This window comes from Musca domestica, unplaced genomic scaffold, assembly GCF_030504385.1.
Source record: "Musca domestica strain aabys unplaced genomic scaffold, Musca_domestica.polishedcontigs.V.1.1 16, whole genome shotgun sequence".
NCBI lineage: Eukaryota > Metazoa > Arthropoda > Insecta > Diptera > Muscidae > Musca > Musca domestica.
The window spans coordinates 6,020,502-6,036,140 of NW_026712219.1; the positions used below are offsets into that span (position 1 = coordinate 6,020,502).

General features: G+C 35.2%; 1 protein-coding gene across 2 annotated transcripts in view; it reads right to left on the reverse strand.

Moving 5' to 3' along the window:
* LOC101898415 (semaphorin-2A) overlaps positions 1 to 9,363 on the reverse strand; it is a 172,867-nt gene extending 163,504 nt beyond the window's left edge. Inside the window, exons 1-2 of one of the 2 annotated variants that reach the window (XM_020034693.2) lie at positions 9,206 to 9,363; positions 6,423 to 7,212 (exon numbers count right to left, since the gene is read on the reverse strand). In XM_020034693.2, the coding sequence (XP_019890252.1) occupies positions 6,423 to 6,603 (181 nt within the window). In that variant the 5' untranslated portion in view covers positions 6,604 to 7,212; positions 9,206 to 9,363. Of the gene's footprint in view, positions 1 to 6,422; positions 7,213 to 9,144 lie in introns of both variants that reach the window. The other variant, XM_059120024.1, reaches the window with a different exon arrangement.
* Positions 9,364 to 15,639: the final 6,276 nt, after the last annotated feature.

A 15,639-nucleotide genomic window follows, 5' to 3' on the forward strand; every position in this document is an offset into this window, starting at 1 on the left:
TACAGGTCTCCTACAGACCTACAGGTCTCCTGCAGACCTACAGGTCTGCTATTGTCTATAGGAGACATAGAGGACTCCTATTGTTTATAAAAGATCTACCCGTCTCCTAGTGTCTATAGAAGACCTACAGGATTCCTATTGTCTACAGAAGAGCTACGGGTTTTGTAGAAGGCCATCAGGTTTCCTATTGTTTATAGAAAAACTTGAAGTCTGCTATTGCCTATAGAAAAACTTGAGGTCTCCTATTGTCTATAGAAGACCATCAGGTCTCCTATTGTCTCTAGAAGACCTTCAGGTCTCCTATTGTCTTTAAAAGACCTTGAGGTCTTCTATTGTCTTTAAAAACCTCGAGGTCTCCTATTCTCTGTAGAAGTCCTTGAGGTCTATAGAAGACCTTGAGGTCTTCTATTGTCTATAGAAGACCTTGAGGTTTTCGATTGTCTATAGAAGACCTTGAGGTCTTCGATTGTCTATAGAAGACCTTGAGGTCTTCGATTGTCTATAGAAGACCTTGAGGTCTTCGATTGTCTATAGAAGACCTTGAGGTCTTCGATTGTCTATAGAAGACCTTGAGGTCTTCGATTGTCTATAGAAGACCTTGAGATCTTCGATTGTCTATAGAAGACCTTGAGGTCTTCGATTGTCTATAGAAGACCTTGAGGTCTTCTTTTGTCTATAGAAGACCTTGAGGTCTTCTTTTGTCTATAGAAGACCTTGAGGTCTTCTTTTGTCTATAGAAGACCTTGAGGTCTTCTTTTGTCTATAGAAAACCTTGAGGTCTTCTTTTGTCTATAGAAGTCCTTGAGGTCTTCTTTTGTCTATAGAAAACCTTGAGGTCTTCTTTTGTCTATAGAAGACCTTGAGGTCTTCCATTGTTTATAGAAGACCTTGAGGTCTTCCATTGTTTATGAAACCTTGAGATCTTCTATGGTATATAGAAGCCCTTTAGGTCTTCCTTTGTCCATGAGGTCTTCCATGGTCAATAGGAGACCTTGAGATCTTCCATTGTTTATAGAAGACCTTGAGATCTTCTATGGTATATAGAAGCCCTTTAGGTCTTTCATTGTCTATAGAAGACCTCGATGATTTCCATTGTCTATAGAAGACCTTGAGGTCTACTAAGGTCTATAAAAGGCCTTGAGGGCTTCTATTGTCTATACAATAGATGAATTCTATTGTCTATAGAAGACCTTGAGGTCTACTAATGTCTATAAAAGACCTTGATGTCTTCTATTGCCTATAGAAGACCTTCATGACTTTTATTGTCTGTAGAAGACCTTTAGGCCTTCTATTGTCTATAAAAGACATTGAGTTCTTCCATTGTTTATAGAAGACCTTAAGGGTTCGATGGTCTATAGATGCCCTTGAGCTGTTCCATTGTTTATAGAAGATCTAAAGGTCTTCCATGGTCTATAGAAGACATTGAGGTCTTCGATTGTCTATAGAAGACATTGACGTCTTCTATTGTCTATAGAGCTCTTAGGTCTTCTATTGTCTGTAGAAGACCTTGAGGTATTCTAATGCCTTTAAAAAACCTTGAGGTCTTCTATTGAGGTCTTCTATTGATCTTGAGGTCCTTTAGTGTCTATACAAGAACTTGAGGTCTTCTATTGTCTTTAGAAACCTTAAGGGTTCCATGGTCTATAGAAGCCTTTGAGCTCTTCCATTGTTTATATAAGACCTTGAGGTTTTCCATGGTCCATAGAAGCTCTCGAGGTCTCCCATTGCCTATAGAAGACCTTCTATAATTTTGTAGAAAACATTTTTTGTCGCACAGTGTAATTATAGGGCTCAATGTATATACCACAGCAGCCCATGTATATGCTAGTCACATATACTATTTTGACCCGGAAAAAATGCCATGCTAGTTATGCATGGTGAATTACCTTACGCATACAGGTAATTCGCCAAACAGTATAACAAAGCAAAAATAATCGATAAAAGTATCACTGAAATGAATACTATTTATTTACGACGAAAAATTCTCGAAAGGACAAAATGGAGAAAACTCCCGTTATAATATTAAAATGCTGCTCATGATGATAAATAAATAAAAAAGCTTACTTTAATATACCAGGCCATGTCCAGCGTACATATATGAATATATCGGCATATAATATTTCACCGAATTCTGAGTCAAACAAAGGAGTTGTAAAATATATGCCGTATATATGCCTGCATACATACGTAGTTATATCAATCATCAATGTATGTATGAATATCGGAATGTACGCGTATGCCATGGCATGAAAAATATGACAACACCAATATAAAACATGACCAATAATAATCAATTAATTAAAGTTATTCAATATTTAAAAAAAATACGTATAGCCTTCTTTATCGCATGTCGCCAACCTGACTGGCTGGCGGGCTGTCAGATGTCGTCCAGATTCATACAGACAGGCCACCAGGCTTGCTTGCTTGCTGGCTGGCTGACTGGCAATTTTGCCTTACTTTACTTCACTCGGCGAAAATTGTCAATCAATTTGCAAATGTCCATTGTTTTCATTGGTTAATTGGCGGTGACATTTTACTCCAGAGCCATGCAGAAAATGAATAAAACGAGCTTAAAAATAATTGCATTGTTATTGTAGATGAGGAAAAACGCTGCCACAGCCAGCATATCGCCTTTCATGCGGAAATTCGATCAAAGTGATTACAGTTTTAAATGTTTCGTAATACTGACCTTAACGATTTTTTTTATTATTAATGGACAATGCATGTTTAAAGCGAGAAAATGATATTTTGCCACATTTAAGTTTTATTAAGACATTGACCTCAATTGTGATGCATTGTGGTTTTCATAATAATTCTACTTACTTCCATGTGCTTAACATTGAACCGTATTCTTACCTGTAAGGAGAGAAGAAAAGAAAAAAATTAATAAAATGAATGAATTTCTAACATTGCGCACGGTGGTCAAATGCAATTGCAATATCAAAAAAAAAAAAAAAAATAAATAAAATAAAATAACAAGTAAGGAAAGGTCCAAAGTCGGCCGGGCCGACTATATAATACCCTACAAAACTATATTTATTAGAGCTTCCGGAACAAAAAAGATCGTACAAACAATTATCCAAATAACATTGCTTTGTAGTGCATGATATAACTTCCATAAGGATAATATATAAACAAGTAAAAAAGCTGTAAGTTCGGCCGGGCCGAACTTTGAATACCCTCTACCATTTGGAACGAATTCGGCAATTTAAAAAACAATAAAATCCGTTAAAAATTCTGTTCTAATTTTAAAAATACCGAATGTAGCTGTTACATTATGTTCTATACGACGACATGGATCTGCATAGGTAAATTTTGGCATAAGCCATTACAATATACGAATGCGAAACTTAAAAAAATCGGTGAATCATGTAGCTAAAATCATCAAAAATATCGGGAGATACCGTTATATGGGGGCTATACGAAGACGTGGACCTGCACAGACAATTTCTTGTCAATTTTGAAACAATTCCGATGAAAAATGTCGCCAAAATCATCAAAATACCGAATATCGGAAGTTACCGATATATGGGGGCTATACGAAGACGTGGATCTGCACATAAAATTTTCTATCATAGACTGTAGTATCCACTACGAACATCAAATATCAAATTTGAAAGAATTCCGGTGAATAATGTCGCTAAAATCAAAATATATCCGGAGGTACCGTTATATTGGGGCTATGGACGGACATCGCTAAATTGACATAGAATTTTATGATGATCAAGAATGGGGTCTAAATGTATATTTTGGGGTCTAAAATGTATATTTCGAGGTGTTACAGAGGAAATGAAAAACTAATTATACCCTCCATTCTATGGTGGAGGGTAAAAAAATATTTATTGGATTTTACAGAATGGTATATTTCGGTTGAATTTTGGTTGGCCGGATATTACATATACGGTGAGTAATCACCCCAAAATCGGATAAAGATTTATATCGAAACTATATAAAAATCTGAGACGATGTCGATAAAATTTGGAAGAGATATTTTCGAGCAGTATCTGATGTGTGGTATCAAATATCATTGTTAGACTTTAACACCAAATCGGATGAAACATATATATGGAAGCTTTAGCTATATCTGAAGCAAAATCTGAAATTTGTGACTGAATCCCGTCGGAAGTGCCAAAATTTAGTAAATTTGGACTGATATTAGCCTGAAATCGGATAAAGATATATTTGGGATTTATATCCAAATCTGAACCGATCTCGACAAAAATTTAAACACATTTTCTGAGCTGAATCCGATATCGGGTACTAAAGATTAGTGTTGTGGAGTGTATATTACGATTGTGAGCGACTTAAACACCAAATCGAAAGAAACATGCTATAGTTATATCTGTACCGATTTTAAATTTTCTGATACAGTTTCCTTGAAATCCTTGTATTATATCGTCTTGGGCTTCATTACTTGATATATATTGTTTGGGGTTTCATTACTAAAAACAAGAAGATGATTATGTTGGTTGAACATTTAAACGCTCAAACGAGTTACAAAAGGGATTTTAGACCCTAGGTCTCTTTGGACCATATTCGTTACAGAACATTTGCAATCGGGTTGTCCGTCCGTCGTCTGTCTGTCTAGCTGGTGCGCACGATAACTCTCGAAGGGAGTATCCGATTTGATCCAAACTTGGTACATCGTAATATTACTGTCAAGCTTAGATCGAGTTCGGAGGTCCCAGAAGGAATGGACCGATACACTTCTTCTGGTACCTCCCCAACAAAAGGTCAACATTTTCAACAAAAATAATTTACGTCATAGAAAGAAAAAGGATCATTCGATTTTGTAAACTTTGCGAATCGCAATATTTTTGTCAGGGCTAGGTCAGGTGTGAAAATATACAATATCGAGTCAGTCCATCAAGTATCTACCCACACAAAAGGTCAACATCTGGAATATTTATAATTCTTATAAAATGTGATATGGGAATCCGATTGTATTTAAATTTCGCACATCAATAAAAGCTGTAGTGGAAAGATGGGATATATCGGTTCACTGCTACAGGTAGCTCCCCCACAAAGGGTCAAAATTTTGAATAATCGTCTCTTATATAAAGTACGAAAGAGTCTCATGGTCTTCAAATATTACACATCGCAATTATTTTACAACACAAGAGCTGGTATCAAAATCGGACTAATTCTTCCAGAACTTGCCCCTCAACGGGCCAATATTGTGAATTGCCACGTTTGAAAATAATCAGGTGTTCAGTTTACAATTTTATGACCGTCGTATAAAATGTGAAATGAACACCCGATTATTTTCAAACGTGACACATCCCAATATTTCCATCAAACCAAGATTTAGTATGGAGATGGGATGCCTACTCTTCTGGTACCTCCCCTACAAAGGATAACAATTTAGAATAATTAAAACTTCTATAAAATATGAAATAAGAGTCCGATTGTCTTCAAGTTTTCCACATCGTCATACATTTTTCCAGCACAAAATCTGGTATGATGATGAAATATATCGATCCAACTCATCTGGTTCCTCCCCCCCCCCACAAAAGGTCAAAATGTTGAATATCCATGAAACTCAAAAACGCGAAATTAACATCCGATTCCATTCAGATTTGGCACATCTTAATATTTCCATCTACATAAGATCTGTTATAAAGATGGTGTAGATCGGAATATTCGTTTCAATAACTCCCTCACAAAGAGTCAAAGTTTTAAATAACCATAACGATTAAAAAATCCGGAATAATCATCCGGTTCTCTTCATATTTCACACATCCAATTATTTCTACTAACACAAGATCTGCTTTTAAGATGGAATATAACGGTCCACTCCTTCTGGCACCTGTCCCACAAAAGGGTCAAAATTTTGAATATCCATGAAGTTCATAAAACGCGGAATTAACATTCGATTTCATTCAGACTGTATCAAGTCTCAATATTTTCATCTACACAATATCTGTTATTAAGGTGGTAGAGATCGGACCATTTATTCTGGTACCTCCCCCACATAGGGTTGAAAATTAAAAAAAAAAAAACTCAAATAAAGCGAAATGCATAAGCATCCATAAAATTGGAAATTAGTGTTTGATTTTGAATACTTGGGTCCGCAATATATGGTAGCTCACTTATAAAAAATATATAATATAAAAAAAATCTTCATATAAAAAGTATGAAGAAAGTAGTCGATTCAACTTATTCCTATGTACACAAGGTTTGAAAGATTTGCAGGTCCAATAACGCTCCTAAAATCTTAAACCCACCGATACTATTATTAGGTCTACTGTCATAATCCCCTTTTTATGTTCGAATATAGCAAATCCGATTTATCGTCAAACCCCCTCCATAAACGACCCACACATTCACACATACATAAGCGTATGAAATGCTAATATTTGTAAACATGATTGTAATTGTTCTGTTTATTTTTATTTTAATTCTAAATTCGAAATAATTACCTCGTCTATGTTTGGTGGCATAGTTCGCATTGTCACTGCCGCCGCAACATGGCTGTTCGTTGTAAAAATTCCATGTATTTTCATAATCGCAGGATATATTTTTCACACACAATGCCAACACCGCCAATGTCACCATTATGGACATTGGCCACATTTTTGTAAACGCTTGTTGTTCCGTCATGGCGACGTGAAACGTGTTGGAACGAACGGACGGGTGAACGTTACAAGCGGCTACAACAGGATATGAACTGGTTGGGCAAAACAAATGCCCGCTTCCCTGGCTTTATTGTTGACTTAGTGGGGGTGTTGGTGAAGTGCCTGACCAAGCATACAATGTTGTTGTTGCTGCATAGATGAAAAGAGGAAGTCGATGTTTTTTCCTGGTGACCACAACCTCAATTGGATTATTGAGGTTGGTTGGTGCGCGGAGCTGCTGCGTTGCGGCGCAAATATAGGGTTTTTGTTTGGCGCGTTTTATTATGTTTTAATTCGTTTCACTTGTTTTCCCAGCACTTCATGAGGAAACGTGCCCAATTATAATAGGTTTTCAATTGATTTTATTTTTGTTGTGACGACGACCGACCGACGACCGACCGACGACCACTCGATTTGTATGTGTATGAGATTTTTTCTCCTACTTGTCGTTGTTATTGTTGCTGTTATTAGTTCACAAATACACAAACACACTCCCATATGAATGCACGTATATATTTTATGTTTAATATTTTTTTATTGACAATTTCATTGCAATTTTATGCCCAATGCATATTTTATTAATGGATTTTAATCACTGCAACAAAAGTGCATGCAAACAAAAAATAAAAGAATTTTCATTAAAAAAATATAATTGGTATAATTTATTGCCAATTTGTTTATTGATTTTTTAAATATTCTTTTTTTTGTAGGCTTTTTTTGTATTTAAAGCATTTCCATGTTTGCTACTTTTTTCTGTTTTGTTTATTGAAATGAACAACTCAATAAGGAAACCGGTTCGTAAGCTGTGGTATTTCTTTGCAGACAACGGTGACCGAAAGAGCATTGAAGTTGGTACAAGCTCAGTCTCTCCGTTTGCCCCTCTTTGTGAGGGTGTTTAGGGTTGCCAGGGTTATTATTAGATCCAAAGCACTCATGTAGGTTAAAACTTTTTGAATTGATCTGTTGAACCGACCAAGTTTGGCAGAGACCAAAAAAAAAAAAAAACAACGAAATCAAGTCAGCCAACACCTATACGGCTTGTCAGATTTGTCAAAAACAAACAAAAGAAGACATGTTTCCTTAATTTTCAAACTTAAAGAAAAATTTTAAACTTCTCTTAAATTGCTGAACTTTTGTCTTAACATACACAGATTTCCAGTCACAATTATTACAAATGTGTTGAAAATCAGGCAGGTCTAATGTTATGTATTTCACAGACGATATATATCCAATTGAATTATTTGCGGATGAGACAAACATTGAATTGTAAACAATCTGTCTCCTGCATTACCGTTAGGTTGGGTATAATGGGTTATTTCTTACAAAGTAAGAAAACCTTTTATACCCTACACCATAGGGTAGGTAGGAGGGTATATTAAGTTTGTCATTCCGTTTGTAACACCTCGAAATACACATTTTAGATGATCAGCATAAAATTCTATGTCGATTTAGCGATGTCCGTCCGTCTATCCGTCTGTCCGCCTGTGGAAATCAATCTAGCTTCCGAACGAATTGAAGTAGATTGGTAAAATTTTACTCAAATGTATGTTATGTCTGCAGGATTTTTGGTATTGAAAATGGGCTATGTAGGTCCACGTTTTGGTATAGCCCCGCTATAACGGTGCCATCCGATATTCGGTATTTTAATAATTTTAGCGACATTTTTCACCGGAATTGTTTCAAATTTGGTATTTGAAGTTCGTAATGGATACTACAGCCTAAGCCTGTGCAGGCCCACGTCTTCGTATAGCCCCCATATAACGGTACATCACGATATTCGGTATTTTATTAATTTTAGCGACATTTTTCACCGGATTTGTTTCAAATTTGGCATTAGAAGTTAGTAATGGAAACTACAGCCTAAGACAGAAAATTGTCTGTGCAGGCCCAGGTCTTCGTATAGCCCCCATATAACGGCACCTCCCGATATTCGCTATTTTAATGATTTTAGCGACATTTTTCACCGGAATTGTTTCAAATTTGTCATTTGAAGTTCGTAATGGAAGTCAATTCTTGCTCCCATTACGGATTCCTATTGAATTTGCAGCTGCAATTTGACATTTCAGGTCTTAATTAGGTTTCTTGAAGGCTTCTAATCAAAGTCCAACGGAATCTGCTGATATTATCCGGTTCCGATTAGGTTAAATATTTCCGCGCAAAAAATGTCTGTGTAGATCTAATGTTTGATGTAATCTCTATATAGTCAGAAGGTACGAATTTCGAGTTCGATTTTGTAAAGATTTTAAAATGTTATTGGGCCGAAAGCATACTCAGCCACTTTTAATATAGTGGCAACCATATACGCAGAGAGTTTGAATACTTCTTGTACAAAAATTGTTATACACTCAAAATAGAATGTAAAGATAGACAATAAAAGGATGGTTTTATTTTGTATTTCTTTTTTTGGTCACTTCTCGAGGTAGACATTTTGGAAGGGAAAACCCAACACTTTTAAATATTTTTTTCTTAAATTATCTTTCATGGTGAGAATTTTTTTTAATCTCTTGATTTTTATTTTAAAAAATACCTATTTTATAACAGATATTATTTTTTTCAACATTAAATTTTCAAAAATAGGAAGGCTTCACTTTTCACAAATATCCAACACAATTAAACAGGAACAATAAACACAAAACACTTATTTTAATTTCTTAATTTAACATTTTTTCTTTTATTTTTCATAAAAAGGGCACTTCTCGGAGTTTGTTGTTCTTTATCGTCTTTTATGTACTCTTAGGGCAACATCGCGTAGATCACTGAACTGTAAAGAAAAGACACAAGTTTGTATACACACAGAGATAGAGCAGAGGAGAGTAAATGTGCTGACACAGCCACAAAGCGAGAGCGTTATTTGTGGTGAGAATTGTTGAATTGGAGAGGAGAGCAAGAGTCCCAACAACCAAACAAGACAAAAACATAACACAAGATCTGCATGGGAAAAAACAAACAATCGACCGACAGACTGATCGATCGAACGAACGAAAGACACCACAACAATACAATCTTTGTGGAGTTTCTTTCCTTTGGCGGTCTACTTCCAAGCAGACAACAAAGCAAACCAAATGAATTTAAGCGAAACGAATGACAGCCATGATGAAAACAATAGCAACATTTGGAAATTGAGTAAAAGTCAGATTTGGTATATAAACACAATCGTTTGTGCACTGTTTGCAACGTCGTAAAATGGTCCAGAATGATTTATTTCGTTTCGTAGTCAAAATTCTGTAACTTCTAAAGAAGTAAAAAAATAAGGTCCAGAAGTCGAGCGATACATATAACTTCTGCTATTAAGAACTTGTAGTACAAGATTTAAAAAAAAAAAAACAAATAGTTAAAAATTTACCAAATTGTTATATGAGGTTTTTATAAAAACCTGGACCTTTACAGTAAGCTAGCTGAATCCGGTGCGCTTCGCTTTCGATTTTATATGCATTCAAAATTTTATATACGAATTTTTTGTGATTTGAAAAAAAAAAAATAAAACAAATTCAAGAATTTAACAAAAACGCATACGGTTTGTCCATTGAATTCATTATCTTCATAGCAAATTCCAATCGTGCAATCTTTTGAAGTTAAATGGCATTTCTGCTACAATTAGAGAATTCGAGGTAGCAACATACTTCTCCGTAATTATCGTATCCTCAATAAAATTGCACTGTAGTATTTTATTGTTAGTCTAAAACCAATAAAAAGGCGTTGTGGGTCAATGTTTCTTAATAAAATCATATCCGAATCTGAACCGATTTCAAAAATTATTTTAAGACCAAATTTCGTCACACCTTCTATATTTCATTGATACATAGCGCATTTTGGGTATCAATGGTTTCAAAATAATTTCATTGAAATCGGACATACATATCGTGTTTGAACCTCAACCAATTTCAATATAATTTGTATATTTTTGTTTTGTGTACTAAATTTTATCGCTTATTCCAAACTTCATTGGAATCGGTCATACATATCGTGTTTGGTGCATAAAATATATGAAATTAGCCGAAATATGGGCTAATTTCATAAATCTCATCCGATTTCAATATAATATGCAAAATTTTTTAATGTGCCAAATTCCGTCACTCATTCCGAATTTCATTGGGATCGGGCACATATATCGTGTTTTATGTATCAAATATGTGAAATCGGTCTTAAATATATATGGGAGCTATATTCAAATCTGAACCTATTTTAGTATAATTTTATAAATTTATTTTTGTACCAAATTTCGTCACTCATTCCGAATTTCATTGTAATCGGATATACATATCGTGTTTGGTGAAAATGTATATGAGAGCGTTATACCCAAATCTGAACACATTTCAATATAATTTGACAAAATTATTTTTACTTCAATTTTTTCGATTTTTATATCCTCACCCCCACCATACTATGGAGGGTATATTAACTTTGTCGTTCCATTTATAACTCCTTAATATACTCATGTCAAACACGACAGAGTGTATATATTCTTGATCAGCGTAAAATTCTAAGTCGATGTTCGTCTGTCGAACGAATTGAGGTAGAAGGCTAAAATTTTGTTTGCCAGTAGGCAGGTTAAGTTCGTAAAAGGGCCATGTCGGTTAACGTTTTCGTATAGCCCCCATACAACGGCACTTCCCGATATTCGGTATTTTGATGATATTAGCCTCACTATTTATCGGAATTGTGCTATATTTCGTACTGGAAGATCTTAATGGGTACTTCAACCTATGACAAAATATTACTTATGCAGGCCCACGTTTTCGCATAGCCCCATTATAACGATACCTCACGATATTTGTTATTTTGATGATATTAGCGACATTATTCACCGGAATTGTTTAAAATTTCGTTATTGAAGTTCATGGTGCGTACTACAACCTATGACAGAATATTGTCTATGCAAATCTGCGTCTTCGTATAGCCCACATATAATACTAATAATAATATTAACAACATTATCCACCTGAATTGTTTCAAATTGTATTTGAAGATCGGAATCGTAAACAGAAATTAATGTTTGCTTCGAATATAATGCCAACTATCTTTGTGTAAAATTTCGCTAAGAAACGATGATTTATTTAAAAAAACAATTAATTTTTTGTCTGAGAAGGTCCTCAGCATGAACGGGACAATCCATATTCTTAAGAAAAGTACAATAAAGACGTCGAATCGGTTTAACTAAACAAAAATATAATATTTTAATAATGAATTATTTTTTTTATTATTATTAATTATTCTTACAAAAAAAAAAAAAATCGGTATGCCCACTGTTGGGACACGTCATACCGCCAATTGGCAAGTGGTGCCGACTACTGGCAAAAAAGCATTATTTTAATAAAACTCCAAATTTATGAAATTTAACCAAAAATAATTAAAACTTTATTTATTATTGCAAAAAGTATACAAAATTTCGAATGTAAATAAAACCATCAAAATACCAAATATCGGGAGATACCGTTATATGGGGGCTATACCAAAGCGTAAACCTATACATACAATGTTTCGTCACACCCATTATGACTTACAAATACCAATTCTCAGACAAATCCGTGAAAAAATGTGGCAAAAATCATCAAAATACTGAATATTGGGAGGTACCGCTATATGGGGGCCGTACCAAAACGTGGACTTATACATTCCATGTTTCGCCACCGGAGCTAGAACCCATTATGACCAAAAAAAGTCCAATTTTTAGAAAAATCCATAAAAATATGTGGCAAAAATCATCAAAATACCGAATATCGGGAGGCTATACCAAAACGTGGACCTATACATGCAATTTTTCCAAACCGGAGCTAGAACCCAATATGATCAACAAATAGCAATTTTTAGACAAGTCCATGAAAAAATGCGGCAAAAATCATCAAAATACCGAATATCGGGAGGACTGATATACGTCATTTTCAATACTAACCATCCTAGACACAATACGAATTATTCTGCTAAATTTTGACGTTCTACGCCAAATAATGTGACCTGTATCGTGATTTCAACAGACAGACAGACGGACATCGTTAAATCGATTTAGAATTTTTTGCTGATTATGAATATATATACATTATAGGGTCTAGGACGAATATTTAGACATGTTACAAACGGAATGACAAAGTTAATATACCCTCCTTTCCAAGGTGGAGGGTATAAAAATTGTAGCTTGTAATTTGAAAACAACACCATTGAAGTGCCATCAATTGTGCTACATTTTTGCCCACTACTATGACTGTAATTTGTGGTCAGCAAGACAGAGAACTGGCCTATTGGAATTTTCTGTCTATACAAAAACCACAAATGTTTTTGGAACAAAACAAAATTGGTAAATGCTGACCCATGCACAGACATGTACCTACCATTGTACATACATATGAGTGTCCATATGTGTACACATAAAGATCTGGACGCTGAAACATGTGAATGGAATATCTGTTTTGTGTTTAGAGAACTGTTCGCCAGAAGAGAGACACATCAAAACAAAACGAAAAATAAAACAATTCTTTAACAGTTGAAGCATCTTTGGTGCACCAATGGAATTAATTTGTGTTGTTGCAAAATGCTGAAGAACTTTAGTCATAATGTAAACAAAGAATGAATGCGTTTGTGTATTCGAAATGAAGACGTGGATTACAATGCAGGAGAGCGGTTGAGTTTTAAGAGTTTAAATGCCCATTTATATTTTGTTTACAATCCGAGTTGCCAACCTTTTGAACACAAATAATAGGAGTGTTCGTTTACCAAATAATATTTATGTTTCAGAACAGGCAATGTTGAAAAGCATTGTACACTGAAATTGAATTGAAAATGAAAAAAAATACACCTAAATATGGAGTTCCATTTTACTGGGTCAGATCTGAGCAAAATCATATGAAGAGAAAATTAAAATTTCAGTTTTCACGGCATTTTACATCGTATTTCAACTTTTCAAATTGGCCAAGTAAAAAAACCGCCAATGAAACCATAACGCGCTGCCCAAATATATCTCTGCGGTATTTTGGCCCATTCCCGGCGAAGCGCTTGCTTGAGGTAATCGAAAATTTAGTATTTTTTAGTGTCAACCTTGCTTTCCGAAATACTCCAGACACATTGTGCGCCCCATTTTGAAAATTTATTTTTTTGCCTGGCGCATGCTATGTGCGATGGTGCTGAGTCCTGTTGGAATGTCCAAGGCCTGCGGCCCTCCAGAATATTTTCGCGATAATATTCGGCATTTATTCTGATGCCACGGTCGATTAATACGAGCGGAGAGCGACCATCGGCTATTATGGCGGCCCACACCATCCTCATAGCCGGCGCTTGAGTTCTGGTGGTCAACCGAAAGTACACATTTTCAGCAGACCTCTTTGTCAAGTAAACACGATCATTTTGTTTGTTTACAAACTGCTGGACAACGAATGTTTTCTCATCGGAGAAACCCAAATTCGGCAGTTTACCACTTTCGGCCAAGCGAAGCAACTCTTTAGCTCTTTTGAGTATATTTTCGTTCTGTTGCGGTGTAAGTTCTTGCACTTTTTTGAATTTCAATGGCTTTACCCCGAGTTAATGCCGAATGGAATATTGCGATATGTTCACGAACCATTTTTCGGCCACTACGACGCGGGTTTCCACTTCTGATGATGTTGCTGTTTTCTTCCGTCCACATCCTCGACGTCGGGCTACGTTGCCAGTATCACGGAAACGAGCGATGGAACGAGACACAAAAGATTTTTTCACATTAAAATGCTGGAATGCTCTAACGATAGCCACTTGTGATTTTCAAGCCAAATATAAAGAAATCACACTTTCACGCTTGAATTCCGAGACGAATAACTTTTTTTCTGGAAAATTCTGACCAAAATGCTTTTGTACGCTTGTAAGCAATATAATAAGCTGTCACTGGAATCATTTTAACAGCTGTCGGACAAGTGGCTTAGAAATGACAGTAGTCTGAAGTTGGTTGCAGTTTTTTCATCTCACTCTGTATAGTCCATATACCATAGGATTTTGGGAAATTCGAACTTTAAGGTTACGAAAATTCTAAAATGGTACTATTTGGTATCAATTGTATTGGGGTCCCTGTCTGTAGGTTTGTGATAACAAGGTGGCTTTTAAAATATGTGCTGCAAATGCACGACAAGTATTAAATAGTACCATATTTGGTATTGGGTGAACAGATAGTTCGTGAAATCTGAAATTATGTATTTGGGTCGCTGTTCATGAGTAGCCTGAATATATGGAAGTGGTTTTAAAAAATGTGTGCTTTAATTGTATGAAAAGTACTAAATCGTACTAAATTTGGTATTGGGTGGAGGCATAGAGATAAAATTCTGAAATTTGATATTTTGATTGTTGATGATGATTGTTGAAATACGTCTTTTGTTTTTACGAAAAGTACTAAATGGTACTAAATTTTGTATTGAGTAAATGGATAATGCTGGAATCCTCAAATTTAATATTGAGGTCTCTGTTGGTATCTGGAATTGAGATATGGAGGTGGTTTTAGAAATGTGTACTATTATTGTTCGAAAAGTACTAAGTTGTACTAAATTGGGTCTTGGGTGAAAGGATAGAACTGGAGTACCGATATTTTAATTTTAAGTGTCTGTTGGTATCTGGGTGGTTTCGACAATGTGTGTACTATAATTGTATGAAAAGTACTAAATCGTACTAAATTTGGTATTGGGTGAAAGGATAGAGATAAAATTCTGAAATTTGATCTTTTGATTACTGATGGTATCTCTGTTTTAGAGTTGGCGGTGATTTGGAAATACGTCCTGTTGGTATCTGGGATTGATGTATGGAGGTAGTTTTGGAAATGCGTACTATAATTATACGGAAAGTACTGAATGGTACTAAATTTGGTCCATGTTGAAGGAATAAAATTCTCAAATTTGATACTTAGATAACTGACGGTATCTATGTTTGAGTTTTGGTAATGAAAAAAGTACTAACTGGTACTAAATTGGGTATTGGGTGAAGAAAAAGAGCTGGAATCTCTAAATTCGATGTTGAGGTATTTGTTGGTATCTGGGATTGAAGTATGGAGATGGTTTTGGAAATGTGTTCTATAATTGAA